The 18,382-nt window shown below is 39.9% G+C and overlaps 1 protein-coding gene across 2 annotated transcripts in view; it reads left to right on the forward strand.

Moving 5' to 3' along the window:
- Positions 1 to 18,377, forward strand: part of neo1b (neogenin 1b) — a 126,398-nt gene extending 108,021 nt beyond the window's left edge. Inside the window, exons 15-29 of one of the 2 annotated variants that reach the window (XM_066668164.1) lie at positions 3,538 to 3,732; positions 3,949 to 4,044; positions 6,850 to 7,085; positions 7,393 to 7,531; positions 7,754 to 7,861; positions 9,014 to 9,208; positions 9,468 to 9,500; positions 9,662 to 9,727; positions 9,827 to 9,965; positions 10,979 to 11,187; positions 11,269 to 11,361; positions 12,015 to 12,179; positions 13,648 to 13,890; positions 16,064 to 16,185; positions 16,708 to 18,377. In XM_066668164.1, the coding sequence (XP_066524261.1) occupies positions 3,538 to 3,732; positions 3,949 to 4,044; positions 6,850 to 7,085; positions 7,393 to 7,531; positions 7,754 to 7,861; positions 9,014 to 9,208; positions 9,468 to 9,500; positions 9,662 to 9,727; positions 9,827 to 9,965; positions 10,979 to 11,187; positions 11,269 to 11,361; positions 12,015 to 12,179; positions 13,648 to 13,890; positions 16,064 to 16,185; positions 16,708 to 16,791 (2,123 nt within the window). In that variant the 3' untranslated portion in view covers positions 16,792 to 18,377. The remainder of the gene's footprint in view (positions 1 to 3,537; positions 3,733 to 3,948; positions 4,045 to 6,849; positions 7,086 to 7,392; positions 7,532 to 7,753; positions 7,862 to 9,013; positions 9,209 to 9,467; positions 9,501 to 9,661; positions 9,728 to 9,826; positions 9,966 to 10,978; positions 11,188 to 11,268; positions 11,362 to 12,014; positions 12,180 to 13,647; positions 13,891 to 16,063; positions 16,186 to 16,707) is intronic. The other variant, XM_066668165.1, reaches the window with a different exon arrangement.
- Positions 18,378 to 18,382: the final 5 nt, after the last annotated feature.

Consider the following 18,382-nt stretch of genomic DNA (forward strand, 5'->3'; position numbering starts at 1 on the left):
TGCCATCTCAGAGGCAGTCCTCAGTGACTCTGACAGACAAGCCACTGCTCGGCTCCCAGGCCTCACTGCAGTCATGCCACTGTCAATGCCTGATGAAGCTTTTCATTTAGGTATGATGCTTGAGGCCTGCTTGGGACCGCTGAATGATTTGTACACTCGTGCTAAAGTTTAGTCAGAACTAGATGACATCTTATGTTCACACTCATATGTTTATAACAGCATTAACATTGGTTCTTTTACTGATCTGTACCCTTCTATTCTTTATTTTATATTGATTTCATATATTCATTCTAAATCCTTTACTTCTTAATTCTTTCTTCTGTCATTGTGTCATCTTGCTTTCTAGTCTCTACCATTGGAGGAAGGATCCCCTTTTCTCAAGGCTTTTCCTTACTTTCTGTGGATTTTTTTTAATTAGCGCACACAAATTGCTGTAAAAATGATGGTACACAAAATCAAACAATTTTATTTTGTTGATTTTCTGAGAGAAATATAAGTAGTCATCCTCTGTACATTTTATTCATTCATTCATTTAATGCCTGCCACTTATCCAGTTCAGAGTCACGGTGAGTCTGGACCCACACCGAATCACTGGGCACAAGGCAGGAACACACCCTGGATGGTGTGTCAGTCCATCAGAGAGCAGCACTCATACAATCACACACACTCAACTATGGGCACCTTTAAAAAGCCAATCCATGTACATAAGAGTGTCTTTGCATTCTGACACAGGCAGAGAACCCAACTCCTGACAGACAGTGACCCGAAGCAGGGCTTGGACCCACAACCCCAGAACCCTGGAGCTGTGACAGCGACACTGTCTGTTTTTTCCAGTGTGCCACTATTTTCATCCAGACTTAAAGTTTCATAGCTGAATTTTACATAGGAAGAAGAATTAAAATGTGTGACCTGAAAATGTTATGCCACCTTTTATATAGTGAGGATTTTTTTCAGTATGTTACACCTAACAATTAAATGGACCACCCATGAACCTTGGTGAATGTGAAATCACTGAAATAATCTTTCACACATTACACTGCATCTTTCTGTCTTTTCTATCCTCATAAATTGTGTTTTGTGTATATTGTACTGCACAGAGTACCTTTCAAATTTAAGTGATTTGCTTTCATTTTGTTTATTTTGCTTCATGTTTGGCTGTCCATGCCTTATGTGTTCAGTCTGCTGTGTTCAATTGCTTTTACAGCTTGTTACAACATCTCTTTCCAAGTGAAGTGTTTTCCCTCATTAGAATCCCACAAGCCTTATCATCCTCACTGACACCATTTTAACTTCTGTGCTTCATTTCATGGTTTAGGCCAAATGGGCTTTAGCTGTCTTCTTTATGGGAACAGTCATTAAAAATACAAGACTGCCATTTCTCTGTAACAAGCCTTATAATCACATAAGCAGAATTGAAAGAAATCGAGGCACGCTGCTGTCACTGTTATGGTTTGTTGGTTTTAAAGTTAAGATTCCTCTTATCCGTGTTCAGATTGAAATTGCCCTGGATCAGACATATCTGCAGAAATGAGAAACTCTGGGACTGAGGATGTCCTGTGTTTTTATTATAGCTAAAATATCTCAGCCTTCTGTTCAAAGAGGGGTTTTTGTTCTTTATCCCCTGCTCTTATTCATACTCTTCAAAAGGCACCAGTTCAGAGACAGACTGTAGCATGGAGGATAAGTAATAATAAGCGTTTCAGCCGATTAGGAGAGCTAAGTTGGATTAATAACTGTGTGTTTTTTCACTCATAATAAGACGTCTGGGGTGAGCCAGCCAATGTGTTTGTGTTGATTGAGCCATTCTCAGTGTGGTTTGTTCAAACTCTCATAATCTGGTTAGTAGCAATTGAAATGGGAAAGTAATGTGTTACTTGAATTAGCTCTGTGAGCATGATGACATTTGAAATAATTAACCAATTCCAAATGATTTAAAGGTGGTGATATGCCCGGCTGTGTGTATATTTTAAAGTATGCTTGCGTGCGTTCCTAAAACAAACTGATGTATAGTTCAGTAGCTGAAAATAGGTGGTGCAGATATGCCCATATTATATAATGCTTTTTTAAAATTTGTGTCAAAAAATAAATGGAGGCGTTTTCCAGTTTCTTACACCAGTTTCTTGCAAACTGTACAATTATAAATTAATATACAAAGATGTAGGTTTCTTGTACATGTTCCTCACTCATGCTCCTCCGTTATTTTACCTCTTTCCTTTGAAGTTGCATCTCTTCCATCCCCTTAGGTGGTAGTGGTTAGGAAAGTCGTCCCCGTGTGCTAGGTTTTTGGAACCCCACTGATAATAGAAATGAGTGCAATTCCACAAAGCTGAGAAGGAGACTGTGCAGGGCTTCTCTCCTTTTATTAGAGCTGATCTACTGACAGGTTGCTGGAGCTGGAGACTGAGTGCAGAAGATGCCATCTTGTTTTCTCATAGTCCTCAAGGGAATAGCTGAAGAAGCTGCTGGAAAGGGAGTGTGCAACAGCCACACTCACTAACAGGCTTGGGCAATTGCACAGTGTTATTGCTGAGTCCTGACCACAACATTTTTTTGCATTAAGAGCATGATCTGCAACTTTGCCACTCCACTGTGTGCGCATATTTAAAGCCCCAGGGAACCTAGATCTATATACCACATTCCACTCTCCATTATATGATGGTACAACTGACGAAATTTCTTTCCTTTCAATTTAAACTAGGCAGTGCTAATCTGGGGTAATGCTTGTGTAAGCAGTAAACTCTTTTCTAGTCTGAATAGCAAGAGGGATATTAACCCAGTCTTCATAAACGAGCCAGCAGCTAGCTCATCCCTCTGTAAGGCTTTCATTTGTGTGTTTGATTTCTTGATTTCTCTAGTCATGTTAATGTTGCGTATGTGTGCATTTCTAGGATGCACATGCAGCTGAAAATGGTGTAAGAAACTTCTCTAAATTTGTGTAATATATTTAGGGAAACAAAGTTTGTTAACGACACCACCTGCATATGTAGAGTCTGGTTATTTCACCCTGCTAGTGTGTAGTCTCTGCTTCAGTGTTATAGTAGTCTAGGTGTGGTGGACTCAGCAATATCAGAGGATCCGGCTCATCTGAATAATGAGCCACATCCAGACAGTAATCCAGTATATTTGATGAGTGTTATTTTAAGACTTATCATTTTATAAACTTGTATTGTTAAGTTTTGATGAATGATTAGTAAAACACTCCAATCCAGACATTTTTAGTATTTTACTCTGTGTTTTCTGGAACCAGTGCGAAAAATGAGGCCATACACAAGCCAACATAATACAAATACAGACAGGATTTATGATATTTGTACCTAGTACCAACATGAGAGACTGAGATGGAAGGAATACACATACAACCATGAGATTAGTTGTAAAGGACATGGTTAGTTTGTGCACAGCTGATGTTCAGGTGAACTAAACTCTGAGCAGGTGCTGTAGACACTATTAAATGGGACCAAATAAAGTTGAAGGCCTATGAGAAAATTATTACGATTAATGATTCTCACTAACTGTGTGTGTGTGCATATTTGTTAGAATCTCAGGTTCCTGGAGCTCCCAGTTCTCTGCATGTGCGACCTCTGGTAAACAGCATCGTGGTGAGTTGGACCCCTCCAGAGAACCAGGATATTGTGGTGAGGGGTTACAGCATCGGCTACGGCTTAGGCAACCCCCACGCACAGACTGTCAAAGTGGACTACAAACAGCGCTACTACAGCATTGACAACTTGGGTGAGCATTTTCCACTTCGCTTCTTCTTCCCCCTTTAGCTTTGAGCATAATTGGTTTCGCATCTGTAACCTTTCAAATCCCCCCTCTGAAACAAACATTTGGAGTCAGTCGTCCCACTCATGTTGAGGGCGGTGGGGCATTTTAGGAGCTGCAGGAATTAATGTGTTTAAGCGTGTTGTGGAGGAGGGTGCAATTTACTGCTCTCTGCTTCTCTAGAACCAAGCTCCCACTATGTGATCACTCTGAAGGCTTTCAACAACATGGGGGAGGGAATACCTGTGTATGAGAGCGCCATCACCAGGCCTCAGTCAGGTAAATGCACAGAACTTCACATTAACATACAGACAAGACATCAATGGGTGTGAATTCATAAATTTGTATTGTACTATCATTGTGTCATATTCACAGTTAAAGAAGTAGGTAAGGATGTGTGATAACAATTAGGAGACAAGAAAGGAAAAATAAATCTTTAAAGGAATGTGTAACATTTTCAAATGCAAATCTTTTATTGTTTTGCAATGAATAAACATGAACAGAAGGCAGTTTTATTTTTTATATCCACTGCTGAAATAGACAGTAATGCAAGGTGAATATTACACCATTTTGCACCAAAAGATATTCAGTTAATGTGTTGATGGGCTCATCAGGAGAGAAAATAAGATGGAAGATGCTTCTAACTTTAGGCATTATTCTTTCACTAAATTAAACAGCTTTTCCAGCGTTCACAAGTTTCTTTATTTTATTAATACTGAGAAAAAGAACAAGGATTGGCACCCCCTCCAGGGTTTGTTCCTGCCTTGCACCCCATGATTCCAGGTAGGCTCTGGACCCACCGTGACCCTGAATTTAAGCGATTACAGACAACGAATGAATGAATGAATGAGAAATTAAATTAATTTTATTATGTCCTATTAGGCACAAGATAGATACAACTTAGTTAGACACACGACATATCCATGTATTTTTATTAGAATCTTAGCTCATCCAGAGTAAGGTATCATCTGAAAAATCTGCAGAGTTTTCCCTGTGTTATCTACTGATATGATGTGCTATAAGTCTAAATACTGTTGCACATAAGTCATATGCTCCAAATATGTTCAAATTCATTTCAGAGAAAGGTAAATTAATGAGCCATGCTTGAGCACTGTTAGCAAAGTGTATCGGAGAGTGGGGGCTCGAAAATATTCTTACCTACAAACTGGGGCACTGCAGAAAATATGTGGGAGCCAAGACAGAGTAAAACCGTTTTTAGAGTCATAGAAATTGAACAAAGACCTTCTGAATGACTCTCATTTTGCTGAAGTAAGTGCAAGTCTCGTCCATGTTGGATATGTTCTCGACGTTCATTTTCGTTCTCTGGATGAACACAGTGTCGAACGCTCAAGAGTGGTGCGCTCCCTGTGGCTCCAGGGATGTGGGGATTTAGTTTGGTCTTGAAGTGTCAGAAGGTTTGAAGTGTGTGTTAGAAGGCTATTCCCCTTTTGCAGAGGCACCCTGGCTATGTCTCACACTTTTTCAGTGAGCTGTTGAGCTAAGCAGGAAAGAGGCAGGCGGCGGACGGTGGGGTGCATCGCTTCCAGGACCCCCTGCCGGCCTGTCACGGCTAACATCACTTCGTCTCAAACATTTGGAAAGTCTTTGGGGCAAACATCAGTCCTGATACAGCTGGAGAGGCGCACTGTTCAGACATGCAGGCCTCACAGAGATGTGAGAGAATAACGTATCAGATAACCGTGACCTAGAAATAAAGAGTTAGTTTGTGAGACAAGAGTATAAACACTTTTTTTATTTTGGAGGGAATGTTTGTGAGTCTGTTTGGAACCTATTTCTTAAAAGACCACATCTAATGACTTATGTGAGGTTCCCTATACTGTAGCTGGATATCTCAGAAATCCCCATGTGATACAAATACATGTATTTTTTGTGGATTCTTAGTCTACTACATCATTGGCACACAGCATCTGTCCTTCACATTGTGTAAACATTTCATGATGAATGAACCAATAGACATGCTCCAAAGTGACTTGGAATACAATTTTTTTACATTGACTTCCTTTGAAAGTTGAAGGTGTTTTCATTCTCCTGTAAAGTGACTATTATGGAGATGCATGTTTTTCTGAGGACAGGGACAGTAAGCAACTTTGGATGCATGATTGGATCTACCTAAAATATTGGGTGGCGTATATTAGGATGTGAGGGAGAGAGATACAAATAAAACTCTTATATTCTTATACAGTTTGCATACTATAATTATAGTAACTGAGAAAAACTAAGTATTTCTGAGAATGTTAATGGACTTATGCTTTGTTTATCTCTTTAAATTGTTCATAAAATGTTTGTGTCGGACCCTGGTGTGTATAACTATTCACCAGTGTACAGTTTATGTATAATAGATGCTATTAAGAATTCTGTTAAAGACTGGTCTCAGCTTCAGAGGATATGCCCAGATATAAACAGGACGACTGATATCTTTTGGATTTTAAAGTGCTCACAACTACGAGTTTGTCATATTTTGCACATCCATGCTGCAGTTCTGTATAGTTGGTTTTACAGATTTAAAAAAACTGTGGCAATCAGTCATCAACTCGCTAAATTATATACAAGATACATTAAAAAAATTTCTTTTTAAAAAATTCAATGAGCTGTCATTGAAATATTTTCTGTTTTATTTGTTGCCTTCAAGTGGTACTTTCTTCTAAAAGCATGTGGTTTTGGGCCACATTATAATACACAGATAAACCACCCTTGGGTGATAGGAAGAAATCTGGATTACGAGATTAGTATATACTTCAAATATCATCTTGAAAGACTGTAATTGCTGTCCCATCGTCAGTTGTCCTTCACCGAGGGTTTTGGATGGTTGTAGACTCCTTCACTGTGTTACTCTTAAGAAACTGAATGTGTTGTATTCTATTGATTTCCTGTTCTAATACTATCTCTCTCTTTCTCCTTGCCCTCCCAATTTCTTATCACTCCATTCCCTCTTTCTCCCCTGCTGCATTTAAACACACCAAACCATTTATCCTCATGCCCTCCATTCTCCCTCATTTGTGTTACTGGTGCTTTTTTTTTGATCCATTGCTTGTTTCATGCTTTGCGTTTGTTGACTGCTGGCAGATCCCATAGATCCAGATATTGATTTGTTTGAACTCTTCCACCATACCCCCCACACCCCAGCACCCGACCCCTCCCCCATGCTTCCTCCCGTGGGTGTGCAGGCCTCTGTCATCAGCCACGATGCCATCAAAGTGTCTTGGGCTGACAATTCACTAGCAAAGAACCAGAAGATTACTGACTCCAGATTCTATACTGTCCGCTGGAAGACCAACATACCAGCCAACACCAAGTACAAGGTGCTTCAGTACACACACACACACACACACGTGTGAATGTTGTAAAATGCCCTTTAAAATACAGTTAAACACTGAGGTTGACTTAGTCTGGTTTTACATCTGTTCTGCCTTTAATTCCTTTTGCTGTTATGTTTAAGCTGGAGATTAGAAAAACTTACAGTGCCTTCAAGTGGACAAGGCATGAAATTACAACAAATATCTGATTAATGTTGTCTTGTTATTTCAAAGTATGTCTGTAGTAAGTTATTTAAATCATTTTATGCCTTTCTCTAAGCATGATATTCTAACATTTTGATTGTGTTTTCAGGTTGCAAACACAACCACTCTGACACACACAGTAATGAATCTGAAGCCAAATACACTGTACGAGTTCTCTGTTATGGTGACAAAAGGCCGGCGCAGCAGCACCTGGAGTATGACTGCTCATGGCACGACCTTCGAGGCTCGTAAGAACCTTGGCCATGATTTAACAATGCTCAAACTCTTTTCCTGTTTCTCTCTCTCTCTCTCTCTCTCTCATTTTCCGTTTCATTTGACATTGAATTATTTTGTGATTCCTGTTCCATGAATTCTCTCAAATGCACTTAGATGCTAAATATATTTTTTTTATGAATTAAAATAGACACTACATAGTTGAACTGTGTTGTGATGAATATTTGTCTTTCCAGTTCCTACCTCTGCTCCCAAAGATGTCACAGTGGTCAGTAAAGAAGGCCGTCCCCGCACAATTAACATCAACTGGCAGCCGCCCACTGAGGCCAACGGTAAAATAACAGGTAAATACTGCATACTGCAAGAGCATAGACCTGACTGTCCAGCTCTTACCTAATGAAAGCTTTAATGTTCAGTAGTTCTCAGGGCTCCACTGTAGAGTTTCTGAAATGTGTTTGAGTGTAAATTAATCTCTCAGAGTTGACTGTGGTGTCAAAGCTTGTTAGTGATGGTGCTACAGCAGTTTAGTTAAATTATTTCTAAAGTACTTTTTTCTCGTGTTTTTGGCCCTGATTTTGAGGGTTCACAATTTATTATTTGACTTTTAATGTTAAGCCCTCATGCCTTTATTAAGTCATTGCTATTTGATTTCTTAGACACACTACATGTTGCATGTGCATTCGTTACATTTTCAAACACAAATATGGATTTTGCTTCTGTTATAATTTTGTAACTATTTTTGATCTTGTTTTTGTGAAATGACTGCTTCTGTAGTGAGATTGAACTAAATGTGTAGGTTAATTGCCCCGAAATGTAATTTGATCTTTAAGTCGTAACAACCAAACAGATTTTGTCAAATCTTCATTAAGTTTTCTTTATAACATTTGTGGACTGTTAGACAGCTGACCACCTGTAAAAGGGTTAAAGGAAACCTGTTCTAATCAGTTGAGGTGTGAGCTTTATCTGTGCTGCCACATTAAAAATCTAAATACTAGTCAATAATCAGTTCCATCATGACCTTAATTACAAAGAACATTTTTAAATGAGGGCAAGCATGTGATGTTGTACCAAAGCATATGGATTGTATGTAGTTTAACCTGGAAATGGAAATGGAAAAAAGAAAAGAAAGATTGGTGTGTGCTGTCTTTTAATGAGATCATCTTTATTCATTGCTATGATCATGGTAGCAATAATTTTATGAGCCATTCATGTAGATATTCAGATAATTTCAAAGGGCTCACAAATATTTTATAACGCTCTTTTATTTAATTAAACTCTTTAATCCCTCCACCCTCTGATTTTATGATCCAGTGCTTTGATTAGAACCATGAACAAAAAGACGCTAGTTTAAAAATTCTCAAAGCTCCACGGGAGAGTTGAACTGTCCTGGAGTCTAAATTACACTGACAGTTGAATATGGTTGGGATGGGATAAAGCCACTCCTGGAGCCTGTGTTTCTGTGTTAAAATACTGATATGTCCTCCTGTTCCCTGTAGGCTACATTATCTACTACAGCACAGATGTGAATGCAGAGGTGCATGACTGGGTTGTGGAGCCTGTGATGGGCAACAGACTAACGCACCAAATCCAGGAACTCACTCTAGACACCTCTTACTACTTTAAGATCCAGGCACGCAATTCTAAAGGCATGGGGCCACTGTCTGACACCGTGCTGTTCCGCACGCCCAAAGGTAATTCCGCTGATTACAGCACACCCTGAGGACTTTTTAGGGCTGATGTCTGAGTAACAAAAATTATTGCACATTTCACAGCAGCGTTTATGGCTGTAGTGAGCATCCCAAAAAGCAAGATGCCTCTGCAAAAATATTAAATTACCTTGGCCTACATTACCCTTACTCACTCTATTCCTTCTATTGCCCTTTCTCTTATCTGTCTTTCTTTCTCTCTCTCTCTCTCTCTCTCTCTCTCTCTCTCATATGCTTCTTCCAGCTGAACCTTCTGACAAAATGTCAAGTGATCAAGGTAACTGTTCCTTCTTTTTTCTACCTGTCTTTTGTTTGATCTTTCTGTTTTCTTCTCGTGTCCCTCTGAGAAGGCCCTTTCACCATTTTACTGTAAACTCCTTGCTTTTATCAGTCCCTGCTCAGACAGTTTTGTACCTAATGCTTTTACCCTGTTGTCAGTAGGCTTCCACGGTACGCCTGGGGGACGCCCTCCCCTTCCTGATCATGGATTTGGATCCACCCTCGGTAAATATGAACTCTGTCACGTACAAACAATGCTAGGTAAACTACTCTTAACCTCAGTTTGTTTTTATCTTTTAAACTCACACTCTCTTTGTCTTTCAGACAAGACAGGAATCCAAGGCAGTCAGGAGAATCACATCCTGGTGATTGTCATCATTGTTTCTGTGGGAGTGTTCACAATCATCGCTGTGGTTGTGGGGGCATTTCTCTGCACACGACGCTCCAACTCTCACCAAAAGAAGTAAACTTTCACAGTCTTTCTCTCACACACACACACAATAGGGCCTTCTGCTTCCTTTCTTGAGTCTCTGTAGTTTTAAAAAGAGTTTAAACAAAAAAAGAACTGGGATTAAAAAGACTTTCATAAAAATTCCCTGTTACTTTAAGTGTGTGATAAATCAGCCATAACATTACTACCATCTTCTTATTTTAACACTGTGAAATTTCTCACCTCCACTGACCATAATACAGTTATTTGTATTTGTACATTTACATACTTCAGCCCATCTGTTGCGTACTTGTTTGAGTGTAGAAACAATGTGGTGTTCATTATGTTATGGCTGATCAGTGTATTATTATCAGTCATTATTATTAATATTCATTCATTCATTGTCTGTAACCACTTATCAAATTCAGTGTGGCGGTGAGTCTGGACCCTACCCGGAATCACCAAGCACAAGGTGGGAACACACCCTTGAGGGGGATATTATTAATATTTCCTTCAGTATTGTAAAAAAAAATTTTTTTTTTCACCATCAGGGAAAATAAGCAGAAACTAATTTAACAGGAAAAATACAGGCCTTGATAAGTAAAATATATCTGCTGTAATATTATTTGGGCCCTGTGAAGGACTGGCGCCCCCTCCAGGGTGTATTCCCGCCTTACGCCCAATGATTCCAGGTAGGCTCTAGACCCACCGTGACCCTGAACTGGATAAGGGTTACAGATAATGAATGAATGAATGAATGAATGAATGAATATTATTTGGTTTCACTTTCTGCTTCGGTTAAAGCAAGTAATCTGAAACACATTCAGTGACTTTGAAGTCTGGTGTTTTTTGTTTGTTTTTTATTTTAACTGCAGTTTGGAAACTTATGGAAACTCTACTTATATCAACTTTATGCGGACATTAATTTCTAATATTCTCTGATAATTAAATTTAAAAAATGAAGGATGGAGCATAACTTATAGCACACTCTTGAAAATATGTAACAACAGACTTGAAATGAAGCAGCTTTGTTTTCCTCCTCTTAGGAAGCGTGCAGCTATAAAGTCTAGTAACAGCTCCCATAAATATAAGAGCACCTCTAAGGACCTGAAACCCCCTGATCTCTGGATCCACCATGAGCGTCTGGAGATGAAGCCCATCGACAAATCTCCTGAACCCAACCCTGTCATGACTGAGACCCCAATCCCTCGCAACAGCCAGGAACCGTCCAGCGAGAGACGCAACTCGTTCCGGGGTAAGACCCACACTGGCAGCGTTAGTGCAAACTGCTAAACACTCAAAGTGCTAGAGTGTCCTAATGTGTTTGTATTTGTAGGTCATGAGATTGAGGAGAGTGTGTCAACACTGGCTGGCAGAAAAGGAGTGAGGCCCAAAATAATGATGCCCTTTGATTCACAACCCCCACAACGTAAGTTCACAGAAATCCACTCTGCCTCACACCTGAAGCCAGAAAATTGTCTTAAATCAAGCAGAAATATCTCTGAATGCTGAAACTAATGTGTAAAACATTGTTCTATACAAGAAGGCCATCAGTTTTAAATGATGTCAAGATAAATCACAAAAATTACCCTATAAGTCTAAGCCACAAGTGCTGCGGGGATAAGATCAAATTTGTTCTCTGACACAGAACACAATTTGTCTTAAATCTCAGGCTCAAAGCTACAAAATGAGACCATGCGCTACCAGAGAGTTATTTTTAAATAGATCAAAATCTCATGTAAACCCCCTTTATGTTTGGAGAACAAACAGGAACATTTCAAAGCTTTCACTAAAGGTTAAAAGCTACTAAACATATGTAAATCATGCTTCTGTTATTCAGAAGTTCTTCTTAACATGGAGTCGAACTGCAGTTCAGTGAATAACAGAATACTGTTGAAAATGACTCACAAAAACAAAGGGTTTACACAAAGGACACTGCCTATCTTGTCAGTCACTGTTCCTGTCGCTCTCTTCCTCCTGACCTGTATCAGATGATTCTCGCTGCTGTGTTTCTCAGTCTGTTCTTCTGTGCTTGCGTTTGTCTCTGTTGTTGACACTTCTCATTTGTCTGTGCATCCTCAGCTGTTATTAGTGCCCATCCAATCCATTCTGTTGACTATCTTCATCATCACCATCACCATCATTATCACCCTCCTCCTCGTGGTTACCTTCATCATCAGATCAGCCTGAGGGCTCCAGCCACGCCCAACACTCCTAGCCCTTATTTAGACAGGGCTCCTTCTTCAGGTGAGACCCATGATGTGACAGGACCTGGCTGTTTATGTCTGTCAGGCTTAGACAGGTTCTGACAGCATTGTAAGCACTCAATAATTACTCATTTCATGGTTAACACTTACTTTATTATTTCTTTCAAATTTCGTTCCTAACCGATGATCTCAAATCATTTTTAGTTTGGTGTACTTGGTAGGGACAGCTCCAGGGACCTGGAGGTTGTGGGTTCGATTCCTGCTCTGGGTGACTATCTGTGAGGAGTTTGGTGTGTTCTCCCTGTGTCCGCATGGGTTTCCTCCCACAGTCCAAAAACACACGTTGGTAGGTGGATTGGCGACTCAAAAGTGACCGTAGGTGTGAGTGAATGTGTGAGTGTCTGTGTTGCCCTGTGAAGGACTGGCACCCACTCCAGGGTGTATTCCCGCCTTGCGCCCAATGATTCCAGGTAGGCGCTGGACCTGAATGAATGAATATACTTGGTAGGGTCACTTGGGTAAATGTGCTTAGAGCAACATTGCAGTGTCTTTCCTTCATAGTCTGTGTATCTGAGACAAAACAAATTTTCTTTATATTTAAGTTTAGATTTTGAAGCTGGACTCATGTTAAAGACAGAAGGTTTTGGGGTCAGACCAAAAAGTTCCAGCTTAAAAACCAAGCATCATTCATTATTTCCCCAACAAACAGCAGGGAGTGTCACAGTCACACAGCTCCAGGGACCTGGATTGTGGGTTCGAGTCCTGCTCCGGGTGACTTGTCTGTGAGGAGTTTGGTGTGTTCTCCCTGTGTCCGCGTGGGTTTCCTCCGGGTCCTCCGGTTTCTGCCGACGGTCCAAAAATACATATTGTAGGTAGATTGGTGACTCAGAAGAGTGTGTGCGTGAATGTGTGAGTGTGTGTCTCCCTGTGAAGAACTGGCACCCCCTCAAGGTTGTGTTTCTGCCTTGCGCTCAATGATTCTGGGTAGGCTCTGGGCCCCATCGCGACCCTGAATTGGATAAGCGGTTTCAGACAATGAATGAATGAATGAATGAGAAGGTGGTTACTTTACCAATACATTTGTAACAATACAATCTTGTAGGTCTGAGGTCAAGGTTAAGTTATTTATTTAGAATTTATTCTTCTGAGGGTTCTTCAGTGGGACTGTTGAGTCAAGTTTCGGCCTATCGTTTGGATATTGTGAGTGTGAGTTTCTGCCTTGCGCACAATAATGCCGGGTAGAGTCCGAACCCACCGCGACCCTGAAATGGTTACAGACAATGAATGAATTTGACTGGAACATTCACAGTTTAACACATTCTCATATACATCCACATTGTAGCAGGTTTAGGATTAATTCTAAACTATGTATGTCATGGCCAGTCTTAATGCATTCTTCTCTACCAGTTATAGTAAAAGTACTGTATTTTAATTGTCAGATATGGTTTCGTCATTAATGTTTAAATATGCTCGCTATATATATTTTTTTGGAAACTGTTTTTATTTAGAATCTGTACGGACACAGCCCCCTGCTCCAGAGCCTCCAGTGGTCCCTGCTCCAGCCAGTTTAACAGAGCTGCAGCACACCGAGGCGGTGATTAAAGAGGAGGACCCACCTTCCTACAAGCCCCCCACAGCCCATGTTCATCCCACCCACCCCATGAAGAGCTTTGCTGTTCCCACTGTGTCCGTCTCTGCTCATAACCCACCCAGCACTGCTCTGCCCTGCACTCCACTGCTCACACAGCCAGGTCAGCCCCTCTTCTCTTTCTCAGTCTCCAAAAGTTTGTGGACAATATGTTATTCATCCAGTATTTCTTCTGACCTGAAGGGGATCATGAGACTGTTTGTCTTCCCTTTGCTTTTACCGCTCTAAAGAACACACTCCCACTGCTTCAAAGCCCAGTGCTGTGGGGCTTCATACATTTCTAGCCAATGCTTTGCACTGGGCATCATGAGCTTAAAATCATGTGCAGCTGCACCAGAGCATCCTATTCAAGCATTCTGCTGTGCCTCCACATGTGATGTTTTCCATGTGGATATTGTTGTGCTGTTTGTTGTGACTACACTGACACTGCAGCAGATTCAGGAGTGTGTTAAATCAAAAAGCTCTCTTGATCTAACAGCAATTCTCAGCAGTTTCTCCTTAAAATGGATTATTATCATTATTCTTTAGATTAATGTGTTTTGTCGTATTTTATTTGAGAGCCTTTTGATACTGGTCTCATGGATACTTCACGTCCGTTTGAATGCATAGATGTGCAAAACTTTTAAATCCTGTATTTAATGTAACAAAAAATAGACAATATTTCAAATGTTTAAAATTGAGAAAGGTTTATAGTTTTTTAAATATTTATGCCCAGTTTGAATTTAATGCCAGAAACATTCCAAAAAAATGACAGGGAACAAAGAATTGTGTAGTACAACAACAATAAAAAAATGGTTTATTGGCCACAGGTCAGTGACATGATTAGATTTTTAAAAAGTGTTTGAGAGAGGTCTTTCAGAAGTGAACCTGTGGCAGGATTTACCATTCTGTGAAAGACTGCACAGGCAACTAGTTAAAGAATTCAAGAATTACGGTTCTCAGTGTAAAATAGTTAAGAACCTGGGGTTTATGTAATCGTCACTATATAATAATATTATTAAAAGATTAATAAATGATTCAAGTGAAACTTCTATATGCAAGGGATGAGGCCCAAAAGTATTAGCTGGCTGTGGTTTTCAGGCCCTCAGACAGCACTGAATTAAACAGATAGGATTCTGAAGTACTTTGGAAAACCAGTCTGTGAACACAGTCCTCCATCCACATATACAAGTAAAAACTCAGTCAGATATCCATAAAAATTAATTAACAGGATTATGTCTCCTTCTCTGTGTCCAAGCTCATTTAAGATGGATTGAGATGAAGTGGAAGTGTTCCGACAAATGAAAACTCAGTTATTTTTGGAAATCATGGAGGCTGCGTGAGGAGAGGGGCCATCCGGCTTGTTATAAGTGCTCAGTCTAAAATCCAGCATCTGTGATGGTATGGGGTGCATTAGTGAAAATGGCATGAGTGATTGCACATGATATACATGATATGTATATACACAAGGTTTGGAGCAGCATGCTTTTTCTAGAAGGCCTTGTTTATTTCAGTAAGACAAAGCCAATCCACATTCTGCATGGATTACCACAGCATTGTAGTAAAAGAGGTGCTAAACTAGTTCAGACACTTTTGAAAACATTTGCCACATTATGAACTACATCAAAACTCTAAAGAAAATGTTTACAGAGTGTTAAAAGTAGATGTGATGTAACACAATGGTAGATATCTCCCTGTGCAAGATTTGTAAGATTTGTAAAGGTGTTTCTGGCATCAAATTCAAAATGGGTAGATGGTTTTTTTTAAATAATAAACTCTCAATTTCAACATTTGGGATATTGTGTTACTGTGTACTATTTTCCATTAAATATCTGCACATCACGGCATTCTGTTTTTATTTACATATTACACAGCGTGCCAATATTTCTGGAAATGGGGTTTGTAATAATTTGGAGCATGTCTGTCAGCTACCAATTGAAACAGAGGTTACCATTCTAAAGTATGAGGAGTATCGTGCTACAAAAATTTCAGCCATTGAAGCCTGTTGTTGAGTAAATGGAAAAGAATTACACTCAGTCTGAGAACCTACTGATCACCACAACGGCCTTGTGATGTAAACTTCTTAACAAACCACTTAAAAACACCTGACCAGAAGCTCTACAGTGTAATTTAATTTTTTACGAATAAGTGTCTTTAACAGCCATGGGCAGATTTATGCCCCTCACAGGATGGAGAAACAAAACTCTACATTAACTGAGTCTGATGTTTGAATGGTGATGTGTATGGAACACATTAACCTGGATAAATCCTGATGCCTTTGTTAATATGGTTTTCAGTTCCGGGTGTGAAGACGGCATCTATAGGAACTCTGAGCAGAGCGCGGGCGCCGGTGGCCGTGACGGTGCCTAGTGCTCCCGAACAAGCAGAAAACACAAAGATGCTTCCGCAGAAAGAGGCCGTGAGTTGAAATCCTCCTCCACACACCTCCCTGAACATTTCACTTTTCTGTTTAGTGCTGAAACTGGTTCTGAACTGCTTGTTTTGTTTCTCTTTTTTGTTCCCTCTTTCACCAATCTATTGCCTGGCGGAATTCCAACTGTTTTTGACGCTTGCTGAACCTAATGCATATTAATAATGAATAACCAAAAAAATCAAATGTTTTGTGTTTTCTTTACGATGTGTATAAATAATGGGTCTTATGCTTGGCCTCAATGTGTTGCTTCTATTTTTCTTATTTCCTTTTGACTTTAGTGGCATTGACACTGTGTCCCGCACAACTCCAGCATTTCTGTTTGCTCTGAATGGTCACATAGCTACCTCTTTATCAACTCATCTACCATGATTTATCACATCCTCTGCTTCCCCTCTTTTCAGTTCTTTCTCACCCTGCGTCTCTCTTTCTCTCTCTCTGTCTCTGTGCCCGAGGCTGTAACTCTAACCTGGCCCCCCTTGCATGGCTCTCTCTTTCTCTGTCTCTAAGGCATATGAGACTGATGAGCTGTCGGAGGAGATGGCTCACCTGGAGGGTTTGATGAAGGACCTGAATGCCATCACGACGGCCTGACAGCAGTAAATCTGCTCTGGGGAGCTGAACTCTGACTTAAGCCCGACCTGTGCTCAGGAAGGGCCTGGCTGTGTTTATGATAAAGACTGATGACTGACCATTTTGGCTGAATTCTCAGTGACTGACCAGTGGATGAGCTTCATCAGATGCGTGTTTCTCCATTTTGCATGGATGGAAGGGAAAAATCAAGAATTTCCCAAGAGAAGCACTCCAGCAAAGACAAGTATTTTGTTATTTCCACAGAAGTATTCTGGAAATTTTTAATGTTGCAGTTTTTCGGACTTCATATAAATATTGGTCATATATTTTTTTTTTCTGTTTTTTGTGCGTGTCCATACAAGTGTCATGCATATGATCATTTTATGTACTCATTTCTAAAACCATACACACCATTGAGGATGTGTGGGTGTATTTATAGACACCAGTTTAAGTAGCTGTTGCTTCCACTTTACATGTGTTTATTCTTGTAAAATGAACAACTCTCTGCTCTTCATTGAAGAATATGTTCATTATCCTCAGTCTACAGAGACAAGAAGCTGTTTGTTTTTTTCTCCTTACACATTGCCCTGATCTTTCCAAGGGAAACCTGTAGCATAGAACTATGAATATGCATCAATAGGGCACACTACAGGCAAGTGACAGGATTCAGATGTAGAAGGAAATAAATGTGGATCCTGAAAATGCTATTTTTGTTATAAAAAAGTCCAGCTGCAATGTAACATCAGCAAGCCAACAGTACCGTAGGAAACATGGCGCTAATGACGTGAAGAAAGACCTCAGATTTCTTGATAGTACCTGTGCTCTGTGTGAGAGTGTCACCTTTAATACCTCATGAGCTCAACGTAAAGCCGTCAGATCAGCGCAGCAGTGGTGTGTTGTTTCGTCTGTGTGAGGTGGAGGCACCACAAACACAAATAAATGTGTCCAGGTTTTCCCCTGGTTTGTCTAAAGGGGCTCCCAGGAAAGAAATTCTTTGACCTTTCTACAATTCTGGAAAAAAAGGACACTTTTTGTAATATTAATTTTGTTTTTTATATGAGGAAATGACTTTGCTTTGTAAACGAGATGTATGTAAATTACAATTCACAATGTTTAATATGTTGTCTTTTTTTTCAATTGGTTGTTCCACCTCTCCTCCCAAAGAAAGTAAGTTTCTAATGAACTCTGCCTTGCTGGATGCATTTACATGTACAGTATCTCGTACAAATGAATGTTAATGTGACTGTAAGAAGTTCTGCTAATTAATAAAGTCAATGTTTGTAAATGTGTTTACAATGTTGGGTGGGGGGAGGGGGTCAACAGTTGCTGAGCCATTGGAATAGAGGGTGACCAGTCAAAAGTTCATTTGCACTTTTTATATGGATTTGAGAAAGGGGGATTTTGCTGATGCCGTGTAAAGTATGAAACTATTTTATGTAACGATGTCATTACGTACGCAGCTGGTTTTTGTTTGGTCTTATTTTACAGGATTTTATCAGTTGATTGACATACTGCTTGTACTCTGACGTTTTTGTTTTTCACTGTTGTAGAATGATGTGGAAAGTCAAGTGGAAAACATGTTCCTTATTGGTGCTTTAATACATTTTTATAA

Source organism: Hoplias malabaricus, chromosome 4 (genome assembly GCF_029633855.1).
Source record: "Hoplias malabaricus isolate fHopMal1 chromosome 4, fHopMal1.hap1, whole genome shotgun sequence".
In the NCBI taxonomy this organism is placed as follows: domain Eukaryota; kingdom Metazoa; phylum Chordata; class Actinopteri; order Characiformes; family Erythrinidae; genus Hoplias; species Hoplias malabaricus.